The 22,696-nt window shown below is 39.7% G+C and overlaps 2 protein-coding genes across 4 annotated transcripts; both read left to right on the top strand.

Annotated features, from left to right (window-relative positions):
* Positions 1–3,160: 3,160 nt before the first annotated feature.
* LOC126395967 (SHC-transforming protein 1-like) lies at positions 3,161–17,288 on the top strand. 3 transcript variants are annotated; one of them, XM_050053785.1, is made up of 14 exons: positions 3,161–3,452; positions 3,641–3,751; positions 3,839–4,362; positions 7,052–7,122; positions 9,366–9,426; positions 9,521–9,640; positions 9,758–9,808; positions 12,840–12,891; positions 12,989–13,115; positions 13,767–13,959; positions 14,872–14,944; positions 15,434–15,518; positions 15,634–15,781; positions 16,494–17,288. In XM_050053785.1, exons 2-14 carry the CDS (start codon positions 3,700–3,702, stop codon positions 16,620–16,622), a joined length of 1,686 nt encoding a protein of 561 aa, XP_049909742.1. In that variant the 5' UTR covers positions 3,161–3,452; positions 3,641–3,699; the 3' UTR covers positions 16,623–17,288. The 3 variants fall into 3 exon arrangements, with proteins under 3 accessions (XP_049909742.1, XP_049909735.1, XP_049909730.1); XM_050053778.1 differs by having other exon boundaries at positions 3,162–3,452; positions 3,673–3,751; positions 9,755–9,808; XM_050053773.1 differs by having other exon boundaries at positions 3,162–3,452; positions 9,755–9,808.
* Positions 17,289–19,952: 2,664 nt separating this feature from the next.
* On the top strand, positions 19,953–22,474 carry LOC126392504 (low affinity immunoglobulin epsilon Fc receptor-like). Its single transcript, XM_050047925.1, has 2 exons — positions 19,953–20,058; positions 20,982–22,474. Exons 1-2 carry the CDS (start codon positions 20,024–20,026, stop codon positions 22,165–22,167), a joined length of 1,221 nt encoding a protein of 406 aa, XP_049903882.1. The 5' UTR covers positions 19,953–20,023; the 3' UTR covers positions 22,168–22,474.
* Positions 22,475–22,696: the final 222 nt, after the last annotated feature.

The following is a 22,696-nucleotide window of genomic DNA, read 5'->3' as shown; positions in this document are numbered from 1 at the left end:
ATCCACTTGTCCTACATCCTCAAAACAGAAAATAAACTAGTTTGATAATCGATTTATAATTTCAGTCACTCTTCAAGCAAAAAAATGCCAAATATGATATTTTTCCAGATCCTAAAATGTCAAGATATAATGCTTTTCTTGGTTTGTATACAGTGTTGCAACCAGCAGTGTAGTGGTAGTTGATAATGTAGGCATACTACTAGGTAGATGCAGTGGGTATATTCTCCTATCTACTCCAATGGCTTTTTGGCTAATAGGTGGGTATAGCTACAGTATGGCAGTGGTAACCACTGGTTGCAAGGGTATGAGATTTTTCACGGTATGATGACCTTCCAAAATATTAAGGTTTTAATTTTTACTTTCATTTGTTACAATGGCCCTAAAATGAGCAATATGTAAGATTTAGTGGCATCTGGCGGTGAGGATTGCACATTGCAACCAATTGAAACATCTAAATGCTAAGTGTGAACTCCCAGATAGGATTGGAGCCGAATTATCCGCAGAGGACTATACCTTTCCAAACTAAACGAACCAGGTGATTTAAAACCGGTGAAAACGCTGAATACATCAGTTTGAAATTACAAATCAGTCTTTCACCTACGCTGTTTGGCTAGTCGCTAGCAAGCACCCGCTAATGTGATTTACCCTTTTGTCTGATAACTTACGACTCAGACATTCAGAATTTGATTTTCTCAGAAGCCAATTTATACTACACTTTTATACTGTCCAAAACAAATGGACAAGGTGATTAAAAATTTAAAAAAAATACTGAATAAAGAAGTTTTACGTTACAAATCAGTGTTTCTCTGATTGGTAGCGGAGGGGCTTCTAACTACGGAAGCCGACGCGAAAACGAAGCTGGCCCGGTTTGCCCATTCTGGGCTACTGTAGAAATAACATGGCGGAGCAATATGGCGGACTCCTGTTGCCGATATCAACGGCTCAACGGCTCATTGTAAGGTGAGGAAAACAGGACAACCCTCATATTCAGGTGCTTATATATATTAATGAAAACGTACTTATTATACTATATTACATTTGCTGCTATATATATATATATATATATTTATATATATATATATATATATGTACCCCTAAATCCTACATGACGAAAATAATAAACAAGGAAAGAAAACAAAGATTTTCTTTCATCTGAACAAACGCTTTTCATTTCACAAAATACTCTGTCCAGACAGACTTGTTGAATCATATCTCTTATCATTTTTTTAATCATCATTTTTACTATTTTGCAACAAACAATGCATTAGTTAATTGAGGAAAATAGTCCTCAGATAATTGCTCATTAAAATAATTATTACTGTAGTGTAGTCCTAGATTGCAGTTTTGCCAAACGTCCACTGGGAGGAGACAAATCCCAGCTGTACACTGTTATTGCACTCAGACTTGAAGACTTGCCTAGTATGCAATTGTCAAGTAATCTGTAATATAGTTTCTTTCTGAATGCTTACACACCAACAGTGAGCACTATTTCTGAAACCATTAACACTGGTAGCAAGTGTGCCAAACTGAATTTACATTATCTGCTTTACACTCAGTTTGTAACTTTATAACAACCTTTTTGCAAAACTGTGAACACATTTAACTGTGTTACCCTTGAATTAATCAATTGATTAATTAACTTTATTTATATTGCATCTTTCATGGACAGAATGCATGAAAGTGCAGAAAGTACTTTACAATTCAGCAGCAGAGACAAACAGCAAATAAACTATACAATTATACAACACCCATTCAAGGAAAATTGGGAGGGATAAATAAATAAATTAATCAATCAATTAATAAAGTAATTAGAAAAATACATAGCCTATTAAAATATTAAAACATATATCTGCTAGTTATAGGCTATATTAAAAAGATATGTTGTTGTTGTTTAAAACTGTCCAGCCAGCAAGTCTAATATTTTAAGGCAGGGTGTTCCATATTTTGGGGGCTGAGTAACTAAAGGAAGCATCCCCAAAGGTTTTTGTAGTGACATTAGGGACATTTAAAAGTGCAGCTGTGGAGGATCTCAGGGTTCATGGAGGAACATTAGGTGATAGGGAGTCTAGATACATGATATAAGATGGTTTGCAATATAATTAATGCCTAGCAAAACTGCGAACATTGGTCTCTACATTGCTACACTATTTTGCTTATTGCCTTTCCACACTAACACATGTGAAACACTTTTAGATAATGAGTTTGCTTGCAAATCCGAGCTTGAGCACTATAAATAGGCCACAGGTAAAGATTTAGACAGAAATGGAGGTCAGAGAGACAGAGAGATGTGGATAAAGTCTTACAGCTAGACCCAAAGAGAAGGAGAGATTTACCCTAATTTTTCACTTTTTCCTTTCTAATAGAAATGTTACGTGTTTCTTATTTATACTGTGTAGTTGTGCTCTATTGATGCAAAACACATTTTTTTAAAAAAGGTTTGCAAGAATTGTTTGCTTTTGCAACAGATGTATAATGTTTTACTGGTCTGTTGTAAGGTTTTGTGGTTATAATGTCAAGTTTTGCAAAATTAGCATATAGTTTCAAAGATATTGCCAAAGCAATCAGAAAAAAAACTGTATGTAGTTTGTTTTAAAGAAAAATCCTGAAGTAAGAAATTGTTTTACACTCTTATATTTCTGAAATTTAACCTGTATTTCCAGGCCTACTGTACATGTAGAAATCCCTCTATGCTCTGCCTGCCTTTTTTGCGGTGGTTAGATTATAATCTAGTAATCAGGAATGAGTACAGTATGTAAAACAATCTTTGGTCAGGCGCCTGGCATTATGCTCTGATTGGAATCAAACGGAAATGCAAATGTTTAAGTTAAATCCTCTTCCTCCTGTGTGTTAATGCAGGTCATTTTAATATTACATGCTTTATGTACACTGTGTAATTGTGCAAATCAAAACATTTTAAATCCTCATTTTTTTAGGAGGAAAGCCAGAGTATAACACTCCTTAACATCATCTCTGAGGTGGAACTGATGTTAGAATAAAGGAATAGAGCACTCATGTACTGTATTGGCTCTGCTTCAGTGTATAAGTGTGAGTGTGTGTGTGTGTACAGCATGAGTCACCCTACCCGCCTGTGATTGGATGGTAGTTTATGGGTGAGGGAGGGGAAGAGAGCCTTAGGGGCCGTCTGTCAATCTTTCCTCCGCTCCATTCACACATTCATCTGCATGCACCGTCATAGGGGAGACAGAGGAAGTGAGCGAGAGCCTCTCATTCATAAAAAAAAAAAAAAGAGAAAAGTTCATTCATAAAAGCTGCTGTGCCTCAGAAAGAAAAAGACAGAGGGGAGGAAAGTTGATGTGGAGGTGAAGCAGAGCTGGAAGCCGGGCTACTGACTGAGAAAGTGTATGGGTCATTATGATGGGACTGTGCTCAGCGTGACTGGAGCGGAGCAGACTGGACTTTAGACTACACAGGACATCCCCAGTCCCACACTGGTGAGTTGAATCTACTGTAACGAACAGTAATTATCTGAGGACATAGTACGCTACATGCTAAGATAGTTTCCAAGATATCAGCTGATCAACTTAATGCATTTCATGCCTCTCCTGTTTTTTGCTGTCTGTAGCCATATCTACATTATGAGGTGTGTAATAACTGTGACTGTTGGTCTAATTTCTGGCAGGATTTCCTTTTCCCTTTTCTACTTTGTCCCAGTGCTGTCCTTTGTCCAGTTCCCTGATTATGAGAGAGCAAACCATACCCAGGTTCAAATCACAGAAAGGACTCTTACCAGGTAGCTCATCACTTTACAGACATACTGACAATGGGGATCACTGTGCTGCATATCTGATTGTCACACTTTCTGTTTTGTTTTCCCCAGGCATGCTGAAGCGCACCAAATACAGCCGTCTGCGCAACGATTCGCTGACGTCTCTGGAGGATCAGCCCCTGAAGAGCGACCTTTGCATAGACTCAGATTTTGCCCAGCTGAATCCGGGGACGCCTTCACACCACGGGCCGTCCACCCTGAGGGACTTCATCCCCCGTGTGGCCAACATCCGACTGCAAAGTCCTATTTCCCTGCGGGGCCTGAGGGGACAAACAGCTCGGGATAGAACCATTGACACTGACGGACCTTTGTCCAGAGCAGAGTGGGGCTCAGGGCCTAACCAGAGATTTTGTAGCCAACCCTCCCTCAGTGTGCCCCCATCCACCAGCCAGAACCCAACCCACTCGGCTCTGCGCTGCACAAAAAGACCCATCACCCTGCACCGGATGGCCAGCCTCCCCTGGACCCCCGACTGTCCTCCCTGCTCACAAGACAGAGACAGTCTGTGCCGTCTGAAGCCTTCATCTGCAGCAGATGATTGTACAGCAAACAGAGCGGTTCACCATCACATCAAGGTACCTATCACATGTTTAGACAGGTTTTAAGAGTGTGTGGGATGTTCTTTGCCGGACAATTTTCCTTTGAAAATTTGATTAAAATTCTTCATGTTTTGTAACTAAAAAAATAATTGCATGTCAGTAAAGCTTCTTCACTTTACACATTGCAAGAAAGTGCAGCTAACATCATATTCAGGGTCCCATCCAAGAGTTGAGGTACGCAGTTTAATTACCAGTGCCAATACTTACACATACATGTGAACACACACACACACACACACACACACACACACACACACACTTTGTCTCCCTGTGCTCTATCCACACCATCACACTCACTTTTGTACATTCATCCCCTCCCTCTCAGATAGAGCTCTCTGTGTAGGCAGTAGTGACTCATCCTGGCTCTCTGCTCCTCTCTAGATCTGCTCTGCTTCTGCATGTGTGTGTGTGTGTGTGTGTGTGTGTGTGTGTGTGTGTGTGTGTGTGTGTGTGTGTGTGTGTGTGAATGTATCCGGTATCAGCAGAGCCCATGCTGTCCTAGAACCGGAGGTGTGTCCGCATGGGTGATTAGGAGCAGGGCCTGTGAGCTGGCCACTGATGGAAATGAGAACGGACTGTTTGATTGTCCTCTATAAACAAGTACACACATACATTACACACTCTCGCCCACTCACCCCACCCACACATACAGTATACACACACACCTATTGATTTAAGACTGGTCTTCATCAGTGTCCCCCACCATCAGCACTAGTTGGCCCTTGTAGGCCTTTGTAGGCCCATTTCAGCTTTTTTTTTTTTTTGTCTGGCCAGTTCAGCATGTTGAATTGGTGTCGGAGATGGCGGAGCCCGTCTCTGAATGAAATCATTCTGACTGGCAGTTCAGCTCAGTGCACAAGGAGAGAAACGGAAGTGAGGAAAGCAAATGAAATAAATAAAATGTATTATTATTATTATTATTATTTATTAAATAAGAGGGCGTGAGAGTGACAGAAACTTGTTCTATTAGTTGAGAATTTGTTTTTAGCCATTGAGCTCTTCAGCATAAATGGTTCGTAATTGTTTGTGGTACTGTTCACTAGCACATGGTAAATATCATGTTGTGTTATCAATGTGCTAACTGACTAACTAGCATCGTAAATCCGTCCTGTCAGTCTTCCAGTTTCCCTTTTTTAATGGCGAATACAGATCACAGTGACCTACTGGTATGGAGAATTATTTTCTCTTGCGCAGGCGCAGAATATATGCCCTAGTTGGCTGTCTTTGCAGTGTGTTCAGGTGCAACCTTTTGGCAGGGAGAAAATGAAGCTGTGATGTGATTTTTTTAGTTATGCTAGCAACCTTAAAGGACGGCAAAGTTGGTCAAGTCCACCACTATGGTGTGGACTGAAATATCTCAACTACTAGTGGATGGATTGGCATGAAAATTGCATACATACTGTCATGGTCTCCAGAGGATGAAACCTAGGGATGTCCTGATTGTTTCTTTAACGCCACCTTGAGGTTGAAATTTTTGTTTTTTGTTTTGGCTTGACAACTCTTGGATTCTTTTGGTATTGATTACTATTCTGCCCAGAGAATAAAGTCTAATGTATTTGATTATTTCTCCCTTAGAACCACTAACAGGCCAAAATTTTCTTACACTGTAAAATATTTGAACATTTACTGGATGAACTGGCACCACTTTTTGTACAGACATTCATGGGTGGTGAACACTGCTACATGAAGCTACATGCTAGCCTCAGGGAAACATGTAAATTTGGTTGCCTATGTTGTGAAATTCTCCCCAGTTTCAGATCATATTTCTGCTGCAACATGTCCGCTTGTGAAGATTTTAGTTTAGAAGCTTTTATTAATGATTTTTCACAGTAGAAAGTGCCGTTAAACTCTAGTACAGTCATTTCCTGGCTGCAATAATGGTGCAGAGGTGCAGAGAGTGCAAAAGCGGAAGACCTGGAAATACTCCCCAGTCAGAGCAGACTGGGCTTTTTCAGTAGGGGGCCTTAAAGAGACAGGTGTTAAAATTGAGCGTAGTATTTCTGTCAGGACTACTTTAAGCAAAGAAAACTTTATTTCCATTTGCAGTATTATATTTGGCACTATGGCTCTGTACTGGGGCCTCTCTGCTTTTCCTAGGCCTATGCAGAAAGACTAAGGTAGAGAGAGCACACCTCACTGCCCTTCCTTGTGCCTGTATAGAAAGCCTTAAGGCAGAGAGAGCAGCAGCAAAGACCCCCCTGAAACAGAACAGAGCAGCATCAGTGACAGAAAACAGAAATGACATTAACAAGTCAGACACAACATGAAAAGGAGGAGCTGTAGTGGAGGTGGGTTGTAAAGCAGCTTGTAGAGGAAGCAGCAACAGTAGGCAGGCCAGAGCAGTTTAAATAGGGCGCCCTGAATGAGATATGCCAGTTGGTTGCATAGAAAGGAATCATGTGATCTGTCAGCGGACTCCCTTCCATCAATCAGCTGCTCCATCAGTTGATTGGACTGTGAGCTGAGCTTGACATCGTGTCCTGCCTGAAGTAACGCTGTGCTCAATATTTGAAACATTAATGTCTGTGAACATGTTCTAGTAGAAACCCAAAATACAACCCTCATTATGAACATAAAAGATCCTCTTTAAGACTTTTATTATGACTGTGTCTAGATATTTTACACTGGAATCAGTGAGTGACTGGTGTTTTGTTGTGTTCTCTAGTACATGGGCAGTGTGGAGGTGACCCAGTCCATGAGAACCCTCGACTTTGATACAAGAATGAAAGTCACACGGTAGGACGTCCCACTGCACACACACACACACACACAGTAACATAAGACACTTAAGAATGAACATCTAAGTGCTGACGTGGTCTCAGAATAAAACTATCCATGAATGAGTTGATATTTTGCATTTGCATGGAAGAAGGAAGAGTTAAGAGGAAGTTTTTTTACAGCATATATTTGCCGAGCAATACATATGAGGTTTATTATAAAAATGTTTCAAAGAGGGAAATCAAATTAGATGTATAATGTTTCATAAAGCGGGGCTTTCTCCTCATCATTTGATATTGACATCCTTGTGCAGGATGCCAAAACGCCGAAAGACACAGCTACTTCTGTTCACAACAACACTGCTGAATGATGGGGCAGAAAATCCAATTAGATGAATTTCCTCCTAATGATCTCTCATAGTCTTATTAAGAGAGAGAGAGAGAGGGAGAGGGACCTCAATCCATTACATACAATTTGTTTTCAAGGAGAAGAAAAGCACTTCCTGGAAAAAAAGTCCTGCTTCCTAGATAATGGGATGTTACTTTTGTGTGTGCGGCTGTTTGTATAGTTTGGCCTCTCTGACCTGAGCATCAGCTCTTGGAAAACAAGCAGCTGAAAAATTACAGTCTTTCTATGGGCACACATACCAGGAGTATATTTGTGGTCAATTATAGATCAAGCAGATTTTTTTTTTTTGACTAAAGATGTTGTTTTGATTATTTTTCAAACAGTTTTTTGTGTTTCTTTTGGGTCGAATCTATCTCTGTTTATATGTATGTGTATATATATACATACATATGATATAATATACGTACATATACATATATGAGACTGTACACTGAGAGTAGCAAGGGGGGGAATACATCAGGAAGATGACCCCAAAGATGAGCTGCTAAGTGACTACCTCAGGCAGCAGAAACCCGAGAATGCAGAAGAGGAGGATGAACCATCATGGAAGGACAAGCCTCTGCTCGGCATGTACCACTGATAGATTGAAGAGGTGGCCGACATCAAGAAATCCTACCTGGCTGGACTGAAAGAAAGCACAGAAGCACTAATCATGGCAGAACAGGAACAGGCACTTAGTACAGGATCAATAGAAGCAGGGGTCTACCACACCAGACCGGACCCCAGGTGCAGGCTGTGCAAAGATGCTCCTGAGACAGTTCAGCACATAATAGCAGGGTATAAGATACAGACAGGAAGAGCGTACATGCAACGCCATAACCAAGTGGCTGGCATAGTGCACAGGAACATCTTCACTGAGTATGGGCTGGAAGTCCCAAGGTCAGAATGGATGACACCTCCTAAGGTGGTTGAGAATGACAGAGCTAAGATCCTGTCGAACTTCCAGATCCAGACTGACAACCTGGTGATGGCTAGACAACCAGGCATCAGGAAGAAGGAACACCAGAAGCTGAAATAGCAGCTAGACAAGATGTGGGGAGTAAAAATGACATTGGTGCCAGTCGTAATTGGAGCACTGGGGGCTGTGACACACACAAACTGGGAGAGTGGCTCCAGCAGATTCCAGGTAGAGCATCTGAGGTCTCACCAACCCTTCTACCTGGCTCATAGGGGCTTTCCAGCTCCTTAAATGACAATGGTAATGGCAGCGTTTCAACCTGACAAAGTCTAGCAGTGTATCATAAGGTGACAGGTGCCGTCCAGCAGTGTTATGAACTGACACTGCCCACCCGCGTGAAAAACTGCAGTGTTAGGTGACGTCTGACCAAAGGTGGCTTTTGGCATCAGGTGTCTGTCCCTGAAATCACTGACAAAGGGGACCTTTGACGATTTCGGAATGAGAACCGACTGAAAATAAAGGTTGAAAAAGATCAAAGTTACCCTTTGGAGCCAATTTTAGACGCTTTGTGTAGATTAGTAATATGGCACTACATCATATCATATAAGCACAGTGGATTGAAACAGAAAACAACATTTCCCTCTGAACTGTAGTGGAGCACAAGTATAAAATAAAAAATAAAAATTGTACTCAAGTACTGTACTAGAGTAAATATTTAGTTACACTTCACCACTGCATGAATTATTACTATTCAAAGTAATTTTACAGTGTATTTTATTTCACTGATATACTGCAGATGAGCTTCTTGTGATGTGGTTTCCTTCCTCATGTTCTCACATGCAAGTCATTTGTTAGCAGGACGCACTGGATCAGATATTTACAAAGGTATCTCTGTGTTTGGTGTGTGTATGCGTACATGTTTATAATATGTGTGTGTGTGTGTTTGTGTGTGCAGAGAGGCAATCAGCAGACTGTGTGAGAGGACTTCAGCCAAGACAGCAGTGAAAACTAAAAGGGTACATGCAACCACACACACACACACACACACACACGAACCAACGCAATCAACATGATATAACTAGAATAACTGTGATTTTTTGTCGTCATCAGCCTGTATGCAAGGGACTGTCTGCTGTTCTGGGTCAAATCAACCTCCAGTTTTCGGGGAGCAGGATCATCCTCACTGTCTCCACAGACAGTGTGACTCTGATCGCTGCCTCCTCCTTACAGGTGACAGCTTCAACCATGCTTAACCAAATTCTAACTGTCACACATCTGAATTTTTGAGGTATGGAGTATTAATAAGAAACCTGTGCTTCTGTTTTTCTTCTCTCTTCTCCTCAGAAGATTGCACACCACCCCATGCAGGCCATTTCATTTGCCTCAGGAGGAGACCCAGTATGTTCATATTCTCAAATGTTTCACATGTACAAACATGGGCAGATAGGGACACAAACACACATACATACACAGTCAGTAATTTGATTTAGTTTAATTACTGCTTGATTACTTGGTTTGCTGACATTCGTGGAGGATTGAATTATTTCCTCTTGGTCCTTCTATACTTTTACTTGGTAGTGCGAGGTCAGGGCGGGTGTTTATCAAGCTTCCAAGAAAAATTTTGGATGCAAACTTAGGAGTAAAGCTAAGTGTTTATCAGATTTCCTTATGAATTAAAAAAACTTAGAAAGTTTAGAGAGCCTCGAAGATGTCTCGAGAGTAGATGGCAGTACAAAAACAGAAGTGAGCATATACCTTCTCTGTCTTTTTTAAAATGCCTTGAACACCACAAGCTGAGTGTCATATAATTACATTACACTGGGGAGAAGGCAGACATCTCTACGGCAGATATCTTCAAAAAATATGTATTTTTGATTTCGGGTGAAATGTCCCTTTAATGAAGCTTCATACTGGCTACAGCACACTATTATCAGTGTTCGGAAACAGCTTACAGACGTGCTTCAAGGAAAAGATAGTTTCAATGCAGAGCAAGGTGTTCAGCACCAGAGACTGAACTGAAATGTTAGCTCAGTGGTGCTAGGTCAGCTAGCAATAGATGCACGCTTCCTTCTTTGTGGTGATATCGATGGCGGATGTCGTTTAAGTAGTTCCTACATGAAACTGCTCACTACAAGGTCATGATTTCTGGAAAGAGACTGCTGTTGAGTTTTTCAAATGTGTTTATTTGGCACTTTGAGCACCACAGGCCGAGTGCTGTCTAGCTCCATTATATTTGAGAGAAGGCAGACATCTCTAAGGCTGATATCTCCAACAATCAGCAACTCACAAAATCAATCTAGACTGATAAACAGCACCACAGATAAGAGGGAAAATATGTATTTTTGATTTTGGGGTGAACTGTCCCTTTAAGCCTAACATTTGATTGGATGTTACAGCACTTTTTTGTTTTTCTTCTATCACAGACATTTTCCCATTATTGTGTATTATAATTAAATTGCTTAAAATTGACAGAATCTCACCAGGTAAACTTTTGTATTTTTCTAAAAGATTAATCAACATGGCAGATGTAGAGTAAATTCTCATCTCTGATTGGCTTCTTAAGTCTTAAGTCATGAAATCCTTTCTTGTGACTTAATACAGCTGTCAAAGCCGGGATGTTCTTTTGTCAACTTTACACCTCGCCAGTTCCCTTTCAAACTAATTACTCTTATCTATTTTCCTTCCCTGTCCCTCCATGCCCACATTATTTCCATATGACAGAATTTGGGTTATGCATCCTAAGTGAGAAAAAAAAATCAATGCTGCTCCATTAATGTCCGAACAGCCAACAGGACATGTCAGTTATTAGCTGCTGACTAGGTCAAACCCTGCTGACTAACAAAAACTGTTTTATGATTTGCTTTGCCATTTTGATACTGCGACGTCGCACTGGCCAAAGATTAGAGAGAACAGGAAGGCAGCTTCTCTCTAGGAAACACAACACCGGCGCAGCTATGGATGGGATTATAGCTCGCTGTTTAATTAATTAGCTAAAATAATCTTGTAGTGCGCTCTAAGCTTCGGCTCAGTTGGCTTGGACACATAGAAGATAGCGGGGGGAATTAAAATCAATCTGCCACAGAGGCTTTATGCTGAAACATATTCAGCTGACTCTGCTCTTGTATTAGTATCAGAAAAACCACTGATAGGGAGTGAATTAATTAAACAGAGAACACACATGGATGGCCAATAACTGAAAATGTCTGCTGTGGTTTTAATGATTAAATGTGCTGCCACCAAGCAGAAAACCCACCAGATGTTGCACAGGTTATAACTCAACAACACTGTCAGAAGGTTTATTATTAACTTTGTGCACATACAGAGAAAAACAGAGAAAACCTTTTGAGCGAGATTATGTGACTTTCAGAAGAAGGAATAACATTGTTGTTTCCACAAATGAAAAATTGAAATCATGGGCAATAAAATGCAGCTTGCTCACTCCAGTACCTGCAGGTGTTTTGCTGCTACAGCCTTACTTGTTCTGGTATGACCAGCAGTTTATGGTGGCTAATGTTAGCTAACCCTACACAAATACTGCTTTGTACATTATTGAGTGAATGTGCTGCCTTTTTGCTGTTATGCTAGATTTGTGCTTGATGCATCTGCAAGGATTGCAAGTGTCCACACAACCACAGTAATGTGGCACTATCAGACTCTCCCTTTGCAGGGATGCTGTGCAGCGGGTTTTTGTCTTTCTGTACACATCCAACATTTTCTAAATACGCAGGCGCTGATGGGTGGAGAGCCATGCTGTTAACATGAGTTCCAACCCATGGATGTATAAAAAGTAATTGATACAGTGTTGGAGGCAGGGCCCTTTTCATTCCTATGAAAGTTGCTCAGTGGCGCATGAAGCCAAAAAAAGGTTGACTTTACGGGTTTAAATTTACCCAGATCTTCCGCATCATTTGGCCTAGAGCAAGACTTCTCTTCTCTAGTTTGAATAGGGGTAAAATTATTTAATCTTACAGCTCTTCCAGACTTTTGAAATGATATCAGACCGAATTAATCAAATTCAGATAATGAAATGAGTCAATTTTTTTTGTGACGCTCAAAAAAATTGATTCACTGATTTACAGACGTCTCTTTCCTAATGTAAGTCTATGGAAAAAAGACTTTTTGGGCCCAGTGGCATCACGTGAAGGACCCACAACTTGGAGTTAAACAATTCCACCACTATGTCAGATTGTCTTTTTGGTAGCCTGAAGAAACCACACAGACTACAAAAAATCCAAACATTTCCTCTTCATGATCCTGCATCAGCTCGTCTCTGTGCAACCGTCCATAAAGTATAACTGAAGCTTTAATCTATGTATGTTATGTTTATATTAGCATTTAGCATCTTGTAGTTGCCATTTGGGGCCACAGAGGCCGCTGATCAGTTACATTTAAGTCACACTTGTTATTTTTTTCTCTCAATTCTTTACAGGAAATGGCAGATTACATTGCTTATGTTGCCAAGGACCACAACAATCAGAGAGGTAAGAGTTTAATTCTACATTTAATGAGACAGATTTTCTGGCTTCATTGTATAAACACACAACTTTTTACCGTCATTATTTTCTCTCTCCGCGTCAGCATGTCACATCCTGGAGTGTCCTCAGGGTCGAGCCAGCGAGGTGATCAGCAGCATCGGTCAGGCATTTGAGACTCGTTTCCGCCAACTCCTCAGCCACACACCATCGCTCCTCTCCACCAATCCCAGGTTGTCCTTCTTGGTACTGTAGCTGTAGTTTTGGTATGTTTAATGTTCTGTATATTTCAATCATCTGGTCAGGAGTGCAATTAAGCAACTCTGCACCAGCCAGAAACTTTTTTTGCTGACTTTTATGAATGAGTTATGAATGAGTGTGTATTTGTGAAGAGCTGAAAGATTAGTTGATTAATTGGTTAGAAAACAGAAAATTATAATACAACTAATCTGATAATCAAGACATTGTTTTTGAGTAATTTTTTAAGCAAAAACACCAAAGATTTGCTGTTCTAGCACCCAAATGTGGGCATTTAGTGCTTCTTATTGTCTTACAGACAGATACTCTAGTTTATAAGTCTATAGTAGACAGTGGTAGGATAGCTTTGGGTTTTGATCTTAGTTGAACAGACAAGCAATTTAAAATTTTCACTCACAAAATTATTGGCAGATTAATCAATAATAAAGATAAATGTATTCAAATTTGATATCCATCTGACACGCACTGCAGGACTTTTATTCAGCAAACACAAAGGAATCTATGATTTTGAATTGAGTGCGTCTCTCTTTGTATTTGTTTTTTTGTCAGTGTGTGTATGGCAAGTTCTCCATGCCACAGCTTCTCCAGTGCTGTGAGGTGAACATCATGTGACTGTCTGTGTGCAGGTCAGCAGTGAAGATCTGTCACAAATGGAGCCCAGAGGAGACGATAACAAATCGAAAGGCCAAGCAGGAAGTTGAAGTTAGTGAACAGCATGACTACTATAATGTGATCCCAGGAAAGACGCCACCCGCTGGTGGAATAGAGGATCTGCGGATCACAAGGGAGGAGAGCAAACAGGATGCTGGCGTACAGAGGGTAAGAGTTCATTTTAACACCTGAACACGAACAATATTTAATCAACAGCAGTTTGACCAGAAGAAGAAAAAAAGACAAAGTATTGATCAACTATAAAAGCGTTATATATTGTGGAATGAGCTATGCAGCAGTATAAAGTTAATTAAATTAGCTCCACATGTACCAGCTGCAGCATTACAGCGATTAACACATTAATGCATCACTAATTATAATTCACTAATATAATAGAAACTCTTCTGATAAGGGCAGTTCTACATAAAAAGTACTTTTATGTTTGATGCTAATACTTTTGGACTTCTACAAGTTAAATTTTGAATGCATGGCTTTACTTGTAACAGAGTATTTCTGCACTAAAGTATTGCAACTTTTACTTAAGTTAAAGTCAATGCTTCCTCCACCACTGCACTTTGTAGTCAGTATCAGCACATGCCATTAAGTTAATGCCTTTTTCTTCTTTTTGTGACATTAAGTGATTAGAGTGAGTCCTTGGATGTGCAGATAGTGTATTGTATACACTCTGTATTTACTCCAGATTAGTGGAGTTGTAAATGTCTCAATGATTTCATATGTGTAGGTTAGAATTATATTTCAGAAGTTTTTTTTTTTTGTTTGTTTGTTTTTTACATGATCCAAAAGGTAATTTTACATTTTAAAAGAAATTAACAATCAAATTTTATCTGTTGGCCACTGAGCAGAAGTAGTTGACTTGCTCAAGGGCACCTCAGTTGTTGGTACGAACTTATTTTGCTTGAATTATCGTGCTGGTCTGGGAATTAAGACAGTGACTTCCTGGTCATGAGCACATGTCTCTAACCTTAAAGCCATCACTGCACTTGAATGCGGACACACACACTCACACACAAACATGCACAGATCTCTGTCTTGTGTGTGACTCATCTCGTGCTGTTGCAGGTTTGTTCGTCTCAGCCTGTTTCACTGTATGAGAACTGCTCCGTCACAGAAGAAACTCCAGCTCCACCTGCAGGTAAAACTCATTCACACACTGCCAGCCCAATTTAAAATGTGCCTATGTGCTGTGTGTTTCTATATGCATGTATGTAACTGTAACTATGTGGCTACGTGCATGACAAAGCGTAGTTTAAACTAAGGTTAGGAATAATTTCAGCGCAGGTAAAGTTTGTTTAAAATGATTAAACCAGATTTAAATTGAATCCCGTCTCTGTTGAATAATTTCAATTAAAACCTCATTTACTAAAACTCAGTTAGATAGTTTAAACCAACTTGAAATATCAGGTTAAACCATGCTTGAACACATTATAGGCCAGAATAAAAATACAGATTATAACAATCATGAATAGAAGCCCATAATAAGTCATCACTTAGATTACAAGTTACATTTGAATACAAAAAGCACTTTACACAGTTAGAGCCATAGAAGAAGAAGAGGTGATGCTGGTTGGAATAACCCATTTTTATGTACTGTGTATTCTTCCTCTATTATATTTTCTATCAGACTCAGTGGTATCTGAGGTCGTTGCTGAACAGAGTACTCCACTCTCTGAGACACTGATCCGGGAGGAAGGCTGGTTCCACGGCAGGTAAATAATCAGCATCCCTGTACTTTAACTCCTACTGAATCACCAACTTTAAAGTCCGTCTGCTAATGTACATTGCCTTTTTCCTTTCTCAATAATTTTGTGTCCTCCATCCTAGGTTAGGAAGGGAGCAGGCGGAGTCACTTCTCACCTGCAGTGGGGATTTCCTGGTCAGAGAGAGCAGCTCTGCCTCTGGTCAGTACGTTCTCAGCGGGATGGAAGGAGCCACTGTGCGGCATCTACTGCTGGTGGATCCACATGGACAGGTAGGGTTGTGGTGTTGGATTTTAAATACATTAAGTATGAGGAGAGGAGAACAGCAGCTGGCCTTAAAGGGATAGTTTTGATTTTTTGAAGTGGGGTTGCATGAGGTACTTATTAGGGTATTATCTTGAGTAGATGTCAGTCGGCAAGCTCCCAGTATTGAGAGGCAAACAGGAGTACCGAGACAGAAGCCAAGCTGTGCTGTGGATGGGGATTAGCAGCAAAGCGAATTTTAGCCACCTAAAAAAATCAATATCAGTTTAAGTGTGCACTGTATTGAGAATATTTTCACTGCCTCACCTACCGTCAGAGAGCCCTTTCCTTTGGCACTACATTTTTTCAACCGTAGAACTCCATATTCTAGAGCCACCACCGCGGGATTCAAACCCCTCACCCTGGGTTCAAACCAGAATCCCTCTTGCTGTGAGGCAACAATGCTAACTACTGCACCACCGTGCTGAACATAGCGTACACTTAAACTGATATTGACTTTTTTGGGTGGCTAAAATACATTTTGTTGTTGCCCCGTCCATAACAGTGCATTACTTAGCTTTCATGATGGTATTCCTGCCTGCTTGTGCAAACTGCAGGCGTGCCGACGTCAACTGTAGGCAATACACCTCCTGTGGATAAGTACCTCATGCAACACCACTTTAAAACACAGACCAACCCCCCTTATGCTTAACCCTGTTATCTGTGTTTTCGTGTGGTCAGGTGCGGACCCGTGATCAGGTGTTTTTGAGTGTTGGTCACCTGGTGCGTTTCCACATGGAGAACCAGATGCCCATCATTTCTGGAAGCAGCGAACTGTGTCTGAAAGAGCCAATCCTGCAAAGACACTAGCACACACATTCATCGACTGTCACTGCATACATTAGTCTTCAGCAGCGGCTCTCAACAGTTTTGGAGCTGAGGGACAATGTGCCCAAGCAAAACATGTTTAAACTTTAGAACACTTTAAATCAACCTGTCAATGTGTGAGACTTCACTTACCAGAGTATTTTATCATTTGTTCATTACAGTACATGTATTTCATATGTGTGATGAATTGTTTGACTCTCTAACATTTGAGTAAACTCGTACACTTTTGCCCGCCGTGCCTCACCCTGTGCTGAGAACAGACCTACAGAACATCCTGTCTCTTTCTCTAAGGCTAAATTCGCTGGTGTTTACTTAAAGTCCAAGCACAATCACTGGTGTTGGGAGGAAAACAGGAATGTTGGCAGACTTTCAGAATATTTTTCTGACATGCTTAATTTGTCTTGTGTTCATTAGTTTTGATCTGTTATTGCTTTGTGTTCCTATTTCCTATGCTTGACTTTTGAAAATAACTTTTCATCCCACTTGTTTGTTACATTCCACATAGAGAAGTCGACTGCTCTTTGTAAGCAGAATCTGCAGAAACAGATTTGCAGTTTATCCTCAGATAAGCTAGCAAATATGCAAATAGAAATGTTTTTGTTCCCCATAAAGTGTAAATAAATACATCTTCATTTCTTTTACAGAATGGATTACTGGACTTTGTAATTTCTTTCTTGTTAATCTTCCAACCACAAAACACAACTGTATTTCTTCTGACACCTTAGAAAATAAATGTGGAAATATAAAGAGGAATAAATGAGTTAATAAGTAAAACAAATGGGAGAATATTAAAAATAAATGAATGAACAAGTAAATGATTGTGGTTAATAAAATAATAAGAGAATAATGTGGAACTATAAAGAGGAATAAATGAAAGAATAAATAAGTAATTAATGTGGATACATATAAAGGGAAATTAAACAATAAGTAAAACAAATGGGGGAATATTAAAAATGAATAAATGAACAAGTAAATGAATGTGTAAATATAAAGAAAAATAAGTATATAAAAAATGTGAAAAATACATGAAAAAATGAATAAATGTGGAATAAATGAAAATATCAACAGAAATGAAAGAATAAATAAATGTGTAAATATAAAGAGAAACATAAAAATAAGTAAATAGTGGAAATGTAAATAAAAGAATGAAAATACATTAAAAAAATGAATGAATAAATGTGTAAATATAAAGAAACATAAGAGAAGAAATAAGTAAATAAATGTAAAAAAATTAAGAGAAATAAAAGAAATAAATACATGTGGAAATATAAGAAAAATAAATAAATAAATTTGGTAATATAAAGAGAAATAAATAAGTGAATAAAAAAATGTGTAAATATAAAGACAACTAAATGTAAGGAGTTACAAGCAAGGAGGAATAAATGAAAGTGCGTAAATAAATGTGGAAATATAAAGAAAAATAAAAATTAAGTGAATAAAAATTTGGAAATAAAGAGAAATAAAATAAGTAAATAAATGTGCAAATAGAGAAATAAATAAAAATGGAAATGCATAACAAATAAACGTGGAAATATAAAGACAACTAATAAAATAATAATTACAAGCATTTTCATTATTTTTTACACTGTTGGAAGCTTTTAAGCTTTTATTTCTGTATGTCACATTAGCACATAATGACTGTCACCAGGATGTGATCTTGGGGAAAACTAGACCCTTAAAAATTGGCAGTATTGTCTAGTAGCCTCATTAACTGGGAGCGCATGCTGTATACCAGGGGCTGCCCCGGAGTAAAAATAATCAGAAAAGCAGAGGGACACATTTATTTTGTAGCTGACAAGGCAATAAAACAAACATACCCAACAACAGGAAGACAAGAAAAAATGTCCGGATAGCTTGAAGAACGAAGTTAGCATACGCAGTTAGCAATGGACTTTACACCACAACATCCACAACTTGGATTATTTTTGATCACTCTTTTGATTTATTTGATCGTTGGAGCCTTATGGACTAAAGGGATGTGAATAATTCAGGAATGGATGCAAATTTGGACCGAGGGGTCGCTCCAAAGGTAACGTTGGGCGTAACATAGAGCTAACGTTAGTTTACGCGGGTTGCCAGTTGGGGAGAAGTAGTTAAATGAAACGAACCGTCCGTCCACCTTTGGCAATTAAGTAAAATATAATATTTCCCTAAAATATGTAGTGGAGTAGAATAAATGTGTAGCCTAGCATAAAATAGACACAGTGTAGAGGACAGTAACGTTAACGTTACAACTTTCGACCGCTGACTGTCTGAACTGTCATGGAGGAAGGGATGTTGGAAATAACATAAATACTGTCATTAACGACAGAATACTAAAAACATAATGTCATAATGTCGTGTCAGAGCGCCTGCATTTTAATTAATGTTTGGTCGCACAACTTATTTAAGCAATATCACACGAGAGGGAGTGATGTTGTACTGTGATATCGTCACGGCTGTGATTCGGTCGTAGGCACGAGGCCGCAGTGTGATATTGCTTTTATACAACAGTTCAACAGTTAAATAAGCAAGGCTGATTAAGAAATGTTTAAAAATGAGGACAAAATAGATAATTTAAGAATTTTATTTTTCTTCCGCCAACAAAAATAGTTCCCTCAGGACTCCGCTGTCACCGTTGCTATGTAACGCAGACATGGTGCGCCAGGCACTTACTCTTTATACACATTTATCTGCACATTTCCATTATTTATGCAGCCGGTGAAATAAGGCTCTGGTGACTGCATGGTGGACTGTCGCTTCACAGGCACAGCCGACTCTGCCTTCTGATCTGACAGTATGTTGCTTTTCTCCAAGTCATTGAGCCCCGCTGATGAAACACTGACAAACCTGGATGTGTGCTCAGGTGGATTCAGCTTCTCCTCTCCCTCATCTTCCTCTTATGACCATTCATAGTTCAATTCAAAACTTATTTTAGGAAATAAATCCATATTTTTGGCTGTTTGACAGTGGATGAATGAATTAGCCTACAACGCAACTGCTGACCTAACTGACACAAACCGTCAGTTTTGATTTGATTGTTGATTGCAATCAGCTGTGAGGCGGAGTGATACATACACAGTGAAATAACCGTGATGTTGTACTCCAATATCGTCACGGTTTTACTGTCTCTCGACCAATCAGATTGCAGGGCCGGAACCAACTGTTGTATAATTATAAATTAACCTTGAACCTTAACTAAGGTTAATGTCGCCATAGAAACGTAATCTCGTTCCGGTGACTCCAGCGCACATAAATTTGCTATGGCAACTTGGGGGGTCAAATCAAAATTCAAAAATTAAACTTTTCATTTCCAAACATTTTATAGCTGCATGGTGGAGCTGCTGTAGTTGTTGCTGGAAAAATGGAAAAAAGCCAGAAGAAAGGCCACTGACAGACACGACATGATTCACACAGAAGATATTTTACTGTCACTAAGGTAAGGATATTTAATATTTAATTTTTAATTTAATTATTTATTTGTTTATAAGAACACAGTCATAGGAGATGTACAGTTGGTTTGTTTACACTTTGGTCTGTTAAAAGTTTTGCAAGTGTTTAAACAACATATTTTTTGGGATTCAATAATGCATGAGACAAGGTAGTCTTTGTGGGAATGTTTTATGATAAAATTGAGCTACTACATGAGAGGGAGGGGGAGTAAAGGAAATTATATAACATGGCACACTTGGTTTGTTTGTTGCTGTTCGCTAACAACAGCATTTACAGGAATATGACAACACATGCAGTTTAATCCATATGAAATATGTGGTGAGTCCGTCATGTGGCCCTGTGTTGAAGATAATCACATTCGTGCTGATATTTGGCACAACAGCATGACCTCAAGTGTGATATTGCTTTCATACATGGCATTTGTGATTTTAATGTTTGATACAGCCCCATGTCCATCAAAGTGTTTTTTCCCAGCTGAAAATGCCAGATGCTCCACAGAAAACGCTCAGTGAAACATTAAAAAAATACACCAACCTCGGAAAGAAAAAATGCTTTGGTGGACACGGCCATTAACATCAGCTGATGTCAGATATGAGCACACCTAAAGGTTTGCAGTATCCAAGCTTCTCTCCTCCTCTTTGTCCTTAGGCGATGACCATTTATGATTTAACTCAGATGTTATTTGTTGAAATATACGTTTTGAAGGTGAGGAATAGTGTCACAGGTGGCCTGCCCCGTGGCTTCAGGGGACTAGCAGCTTATAAGAACCAGAAAATTGGGATTTTTAGAGCGTGAATTTTTTTTTAAATCATAAAGACCCATCTGTAATCGAAATGTCATTTACCTGTGTTTTTAAACCATTTTGTTTATAGTAAAAACTCACGATCCCTTTTCTTTTTTTGCTCTTAGTTCTGTAGCTGAAAATTCTGGCGAGGAACCAGCAAAAGTTACCACAGAAGTTGAAGATGAAATACCTAGAGAAGAGAAACAAAACAACTTCATGAAGACACTGCGATCCATGTGGCAAGTTCTTTTGGCTGGGATTTTGATAGCACTCTTCCTTGGTAGTATTGTGGGCATCCTTACTGCACAGATAACCCAAGAGCAATGTCTGAGAGCGGAGAGACAGCACATGGCAAGTAACACCAAGCAGCTGCAAATGAAAATCAGTGAGCTGCAGCAACTTCTGAACTCCACTCGTCAAAACTTCACCCTTCTCGGAAGTGAGTATGACCAACTGAAGCTGCTTGTAAATGCAACACAGCACAACCTCACCTTGTTGTCTGCTGAAAACGCACAGCTGAGCCTGCTCTTGCAAGAAAAAATTCGGTTGCAAGTGGAGAACACAGAGCTGAACATGATTCTGAATTCAACCCTGGATAACTGTGAGCTTCTGGAGGAGGAAAACAGACAACTGGACCTGCTTCTGAATGAATCTTTGGACATCATCAACACGGTGTCTGCAGAAAGCAAACAGCTGCGCCTGCTTTTACACGATGAACAACAAACCTCCAATCAGCTGGAAGCAAAGAATCAACACCAGCATTCAATCCTGTTCTCAGACAAACTGTCCTTCCTCTGGAGACTCTGCGACAAGGACACGCTGCAGTGTTCCCGCTGCCTGCCTGGCTGGGTCGAGCACGCTTCACGTTGCTTCTTCATGTCCCAGACAGCAGAGAAGTGGCAAAAAGCTCGCAGGATATGTATGGACATGGGAGGTGACCTGGCTGTGGTTTTAAACGCAGAAGACCAGGAATTCTTAACCAACATGACTTTTGAGTTTGTACAGCAGCACCCTCAGATACACTTCCTCTCAGCGTGGATTGGGTTGCAGGACATGGTGAAGGAGGGCGTCTATATCTGGGTCAATGGCAAGACAGTCCGTAAAGATGTCAAGTACTGGCAGCCCCTGGAGCCGAACAACGCCATACCCTTCTGGGACAAAGACAGGGCAGGGCAGGACTGTGTTGCTATTGTCCCACCATCACATGTTGGACAGGAGAACTGGCTGAACTCCTGGGATGACATTATTTGTGGTGGCAAGCGGCACTACCTGTGTGAGAGCACAGCTCTCATTTTGTCAGGACTGACCTAGCTGCATGTCTTTGGTTAAGATATGGAAGACAAGTAACATCTTACTGTTGCAGAGTATAGAATATTTCTTTTACATGCTAAATTTCTCTCATCTTCATTAGTTTTTTTCCCTTATCGCTATGTGTCCCAATTTCCTATGCACGACTTTTAAAGAATAACTTTTAATCCCACTTATGTTTTGCATGAATAATGAATTCAAATGCTCTTTATTACCAGAATCTGTAGCAACAGATTTGAAGTTTAGTTTCAGATAAACTGGTAAACATGTAAATAGTAATGTGTGTTGTTTATAATTCTTCAGTTCTTTCATAAAATGGATCACTTGACTTTGTAATTTCTTTCTTGTTTGGTTTTCTTCTTTGGGCAGAGTCCAAGGTGGCCTTACTGTTTCCTGTTGAGTTCAACAGCCTAATAAAGTGCTCAATGCATGTGCTGCACGAAAAAGGGAGATTTGATTGATTTAAAAGACTAAAATGAACTGTTCACTATGGTTTTCTCTTTGTCTTGGTGTTATACTTCAGGAATCCCTA

The sequence above is a fragment of the Epinephelus moara genome, chromosome 1 (assembly GCF_006386435.1).
Source record: "Epinephelus moara isolate mb chromosome 1, YSFRI_EMoa_1.0, whole genome shotgun sequence".
In the NCBI taxonomy this organism is placed as follows: Eukaryota; Metazoa; Chordata; class Actinopteri; order Perciformes; family Serranidae; genus Epinephelus; species Epinephelus moara.
Note: the sequence above shows the minus strand (reverse complement) of the source record. Positions and strands in the feature narration are given on the sequence as shown.